Source organism: Coregonus clupeaformis, chromosome 4 (genome assembly GCF_020615455.1).
Source record: "Coregonus clupeaformis isolate EN_2021a chromosome 4, ASM2061545v1, whole genome shotgun sequence".
Lineage (NCBI taxonomy): Eukaryota > Metazoa > Chordata > Actinopteri > Salmoniformes > Salmonidae > Coregonus > Coregonus clupeaformis.
The window spans coordinates 13,650,370-13,656,304 of NC_059195.1; the positions used below are offsets into that span (position 1 = coordinate 13,650,370).

Genomic DNA, 5,935 nt, shown 5'->3' on the forward strand with positions numbered 1-5,935 from the left:
CATTTCATTCCAGGGGTGGTTGTCAACAACAGGGACACGGGAGGCTTTAGGTAGTGTTAACTAAGCTCTTTAAACACAGCCTGCCCTCATAATAGGCTACATTAACACAAAGCAAACAGACTAATAATTTGTAAGTGTGAATCACTATTTTCACATGGTCAACACTTCAAGGTGAAATGCCTAAAATAGCATATATGAGATTTGAATACATTGCAATGCAAGTCCTACCATTTTTATAGTAGTGGAGGGGTGTGTTCTTTCTCACGTTTTTATATTTGGGTGTGGAGAGAGGGCTGGACTATTACCTCAGAGGATGTGGTGATTCTCATGTGAAAAGTTAAATGTATTAAAACAATTCAGAGTGCTGATGACATTATTTCGTACAGCTGATTTTAAACGAAGCAGACGCACTGTAATCGGTTCCCCTGTTAGATTGACCATCTTGTGAATAATAAAGGTCCTCAGTTTTAACATATTAAACGCATTCACTCACTCGCCATCTATCGAGGACACGAAACACTTGGAAGCCGATTCATTATTGATCACGTTTGGACAGTATCGGTATCCATGCAGTGTAACGCCTTTTGGAAGTGTAACTGGGTAAGATGTGTCCATTCAATTTAATGTATTTTTTCCTCTGTATTGCACTAAATTACATTACATTTATCAGACGTTCGTGGGTGAGTGGAGGACACTTGCAAATGTTAAAAGTCGAGGTGCTTATTATCTTTAGGTTGATTGTCATATAATCGTATGTTATGCCCCCTTGATAGTAGCTTATTAGTTGAAGGGGCTAAATTGCAGGCTATTTGCTAAGAAATGCCAGGGAAGTTGTCTCCGTGTGTAGTCTACAAGTTAAGTGTAGTGACAGGTCAACCGAGGATTTCTTGTTATGTTCATGATAAATGTAGTAGTCAAGGTAACACCATACAAACGGCAGTTTTTGCAGGTGCGATCAAGAAAAAAATAACAGGATTCGTCTGTGTGTGAATGTGTGTGTGCGCGCGCGTGCTTGTGTGTGTGAGAGAGAGAGAGAGTGGGAGAGGGGGAGGGGGCGGAGAGAGGGCATGCGTGAGTGTGTGTGTGTGTGTGAGAGAGAGAGAGATAGAGAGAGAGAGTGAGCGAGAGACAGATAGAGCAATTCATCTAGGGAGACAGAATAAGCAACTTTGTTACCAGGCATAGCGTTGTCTCCTCTGGCACAGCGCGTTATGAAAAGAGAAAGGCATTTGGCAGTTATGGTTGATCAGCATTTATTTTTATCCTCTTTAGTGCATTACTGACGGCTAACGTGTTCATAACAAATAGGCATCTTAGAACAAGCAAGTCATACAATGGAACATACGTTGTCATACCTAACAAGGAACCTTATTTACCAGTGAGTGAGGTAAGAATTTCTAAATATAATTATCCTATGTAGACACGACGTGGGATTGTTTGCATTGGTGCTGAGGCTACATTTCTGTGGCAATAGTCATCATAGTTGTTTTTAGATATAAGTGTATACATTGTTTCAGCCTGGTCTCATAGACTAGACGTAACAAAGTAAATGTAAATCCAGGACACTCAAATTAGTATGTTTCGTATGTTTACATAAGACAGAAGGTTACTTAAGGCAAAAACTAAAGTAGGGTGGTTGGTCAGGGTGGATGGGTGGCCGTGTAACGCGAACGTCTAGCAACCCAAAGGTTGCATGTTCAAATCTTTTAGCAACATTGCAACTACTTACTACTTTTTAGCTACTTTGCAACTACTTAGAATGTTAGCTAACCCTTCCCCTAACCTTAACCTTTTAACCTTACTCTTAACCCTAACCTTAACCCTAACCCCTAATCCTAAACCCTAGCCTAGCTAATGTTAGCCACCTAGCTAACGCTAGCCACCTAGCTAACGTTAGACACAACAAATTGGAATTCATAACATATCATATGTTTTGCAAATTCATAAAACATTGTACGAATTGCAATTCTTAACATATCATACGCCTACCCCTGAGTCCAGGTTGATAGTTTTGATTATGGCTTTTGCACATCAAGGCTATTTAATTGTATCTGACATGTGTTCCTTATTTTGATAGATAATTGAATAATGAATGTTTTTGTTTTCACACTGGGCTAAAGTATGGGCTATTAGTGTGACTTTGTTCATTATTCACCTCATTGTTATGCTACTTACTGGATGTTACTGGAGTGTAATTAATGTCAATTTTTTCATTAAGAGTCCTGCTCTATTCTAGTTCAGTTAGTTTGGGTCATTCTGTGGCAGCCAGAAGTTACCCTTGGGCAGGTGCTATTCCTGAGCATTATAATTACAGGCTGTTTGAGGACTCATGAGAATGGAGTTGTTTAAGTATGTTTCGTCATATGACCTGTATATCTTCTTCTTCTAGATGACAGTGCATACTTCAGCGGCCCAACAATGTGAGTTTGGCCATCGACATAGGAAAATGCATCTCTGGATTGTAATTATATTGTTGATGGCTACATCGGTGGGCATCGTTGAAATGTTTGACAATTATGGAGAGATATGTCGAAGATTGTGTGCCTGTGAGGAGAAAGAGGGGATACTGACAGTGAGCTGTGAAAGTAGAGGAATTGTCGATCTCTCTGAAGTAAGCCCTGTGTACTTCACAACATATCATTTACTGCTCACAGGGAACCTTTTGAAAAGGCTCTCCGCCAATGACTTTGTTGAATACAATGGGCTTACAATATTGCATCTCGGCAACAATGACATATCCGACGTTGAATCAGGAGCTTTTAATGGACTTCAGGGATTAAAAAGATTACATCTCAACAATAACAAAATCGATGCCTTGAAGGAAGATTTTTTTGTTGGCCTTGAAAGTATGGAATATCTTCAGCTAGACTACAATTACATCACCCATGTCGAGCCAAACGCCTTCAGCAAACTGCGTCATCTGGAGGTCCTGATTTTAAATGACAACTTAATTTCTACTCTCCCCACTAACATTTTCCAATATGTCCCTTTGACTCACCTTGACCTGAGGGGGAATCAACTGAAACTGCTCGCATATTCGGGTCTTTTGGAACACATGGACAGTGTTGTGGAATTACAACTAGAGGAGAACCCATGGAACTGCTCTTGTGAGCTGATTGCTCTAAAGGCCTGGCTTGAGAGCATATCCTATACCGCTTTAGTGGGTGATGTGGTCTGTGAGTTTCCATTCCGGCTTCATGGGAGAGATCTTGATGAGGTCTCTAAACCAGAACTGTGTCCCAGGAGAGCTATTGCAGAGTATGAGATGCGTCCCCAAGCACATCAAACCACTGATGCATACTTTAGAACCACACCAGCATCAGTCACAGCCTCATTCACATCCTCTGCCATCCCACGGTCCTCGTCAAGGCCCACCAAGGGACCTCGCCAGTCAGGCAAACTAAAGTCAAAACCCACGTCTCGCATCCACTCCAATAAACCGCAAAACTACGGTCAAATCGTTTCATATCAAACCAAATCCCCTGTGCCTTTGGACTGTCCTACTGCCTGTACTTGCAATCTCCAAATTTCAGACCTCGGTCTGAATGTCAACTGCCAAGAGAGAAAGATTGAGCGCATCTCTGACTTAAATCCCAAACCCTACAATCCCAAAAAGATGTATCTCACAGGGAATTATATCCCTGTGGTGCGGACATCAGATTTCATTGAAGCGACTGGATTAGATTTGCTTCACCTTGGCAACAATCGGATTGCTCACATCCATGACAGAGCCTTTGGGGATTTAACACAGTTACGCAGGCTGTACCTGAATGGGAATTTGATAGACCGCCTCACAGTCAATATGTTCTATGGATTGGAGAGCCTGCAGTTCTTATATTTAGAATACAATGTCATTAGAGAAATTGTGTCAGACACCTTTCAGCATGTCCCCAACCTTCAGCTGCTCTTCCTGAATAATAACCTCTTGAAGACCTTACCCGGGGAAATCTTTAAGGGGTTGAAATTGGCCAGACTAAATCTTCGTAATAATCACCTACGCAATCTGCCTGTCAGCGGTGTGTTGGATCAGCTGACATCACTGGTGCAGGTAGACTTGTTTGAGAACCCCTGGGACTGCCGCTGTTCAATTGTGGAGATGAAGATGTGGCTGGAACAGCTCAGCACTGGCACGGTTGTAAACAACGTCATCTGTGGCTCACCTAAGAGACTGTTCGGGGAGGATATGAGATACATTAAGACAAGTAATTTCTGTCCCAATAACTCCGATACCCTTGCCTCCATGATCCCACCCTCTGAAGAATCCATTCCCGGCAGCACTATCACCATAGAAACATCATTAGATGACGACACACAAATCAACAGTGTTCCTCTATCTGTTATGATCCTTGCCCTGCTCCTGATGTTCATAGTTTCAGTGTTTGTCGCTGCAGGACTGTTTGCGGCTTTGAAGAAGAGACGTCAAAAGACTCTAAATGAGCAGAATAAATCCATGAACGCGTGCATTAGTTCGTTGAACATGGAGTACGGTCTTTACAAAAAGGGATCCATTCCAAAAGTCAGGACGTCTGCAGGACATGTGTATGAGTACATCCCCCCTCCCACAGAACACACATGCAAGAGTACAGTCTATAGCCCAACCCAGAGCAAGTCAGTGGATGGGTACAGAGACTTTGATGAGTTGAATGGGACGTTTCTGAATAATCACTCAGATGAAGAGGCGGGTAGTAACGCAATAAACTCTGAATACAATGTTAGCACGCCAGAGCCACTCAACAAACACTCCCCCTTAGAAGACGATCATCAGTATTACTACAGAGATGTAGAACCAGACAAGCCATCATCTTACAGCAATACTTTACCTTGCAGGCATACTGCCCATTCATCAAATCAGTATACGTCAGACTTCGATATCAGACACCAATACATGCACCCAGAAAGAATACAACAGACAATATTGTATTGCACAGCACCAAGTGCTGTTTATGTTGAGCCTAACAGGAGCGAGTACTGGGAACTGAAAGCCAAGCTTCATATTGATCCCGACTACCTTGAAGTTCTTGAGAAACGTACAACATTCACCCAGTTTTGAATGACTTAATGTTTTTCCCTTAAAAGGTTGAATCATTGCTATGTTTGTTGCATTGGCACACAGTGCTCATGTTGAATTTTAACAGGACTGATTTCTATCTTTTGAAACTACAGTATACAGATATGCAGATGCTTCCCCTAACAACATAAAATAATAGTTATTTTGTCTTTATATATCCTCAATACAGCCTGTTGCTACAGTAGCTAGTTTATTGTTGATCAATTACAGTCTTTGCTTTGAGAAAAATGTGAGGTTATTCAATCCCTTAGCCAACAACTCTATGTAAATCAGTGATGGGGAAAAAATAGATCGTAGAAATTATCTTGGATGATATATCGATGTACTGCATATCCAAGTATCGATTTGTAAAATCAAGGGTAGCGCTAGTGCTAGTCGGCTGACCCTTCGTCAAAACTCTGGTAGTTTTCATCCTATAGCTTGTTCTCCATCATCTTTTTAAATAGTGAGCCAACATGTTTTCAGCACTTTTATTTCCATGACTGATCAAAACTCATTTTCTAATGCTCTCTCGTCTCTCTGCAGCATACATATAGTGAGCAATATGTTTGGAACATTAAATTGCAATAAAATCACAGTATCGAATCGCAATACATATCGTATCGGCACTTAAGTATCGTGATAATATCGTATCGTGAGGTCGCTGGCAATTCCCAGCCCTAATGTAAATATGCAGTTTATGTATGCTTGTTGCACTTTTTCAAAAAGAGAGGCTCAACTGGCTTCTATATGCATATGGGTATTCAAATAACTATGTTTTTTAAAGATAAATGGAAAATCCATACTTCATAATTCATGGGCGGTTTTGAGGTGGAACAGTATGCTCATATAATTATTTCTAACTGTCTATTTTTGGAGGTTTAATTC

The 5,935-nt window shown here is 41.1% G+C and overlaps 1 protein-coding gene across 2 annotated transcripts; it reads left to right on the top strand.

Annotated features, from left to right (window-relative positions):
* The first annotated feature begins 508 nt into the window (after positions 1 to 508).
* Positions 509 to 5,545, top strand: LOC121552967 (SLIT and NTRK-like protein 5). 2 transcript variants are annotated; one of them, XM_041866090.1, is made up of 2 exons: positions 509 to 600; positions 2,390 to 5,545. In XM_041866090.1, exons 1-2 carry the CDS (start codon positions 568 to 570, stop codon positions 5,048 to 5,050), a joined length of 2,694 nt encoding a protein of 897 aa, XP_041722024.1. In that variant the 5' UTR covers positions 509 to 567; the 3' UTR covers positions 5,051 to 5,545. The 2 variants fall into 2 exon arrangements, with proteins under 2 accessions (XP_041722024.1, XP_041722026.1); XM_041866092.2 differs by lacking the exon at positions 509 to 600 and adding an exon at positions 1,085 to 1,387.
* Positions 5,546 to 5,935: the final 390 nt, after the last annotated feature.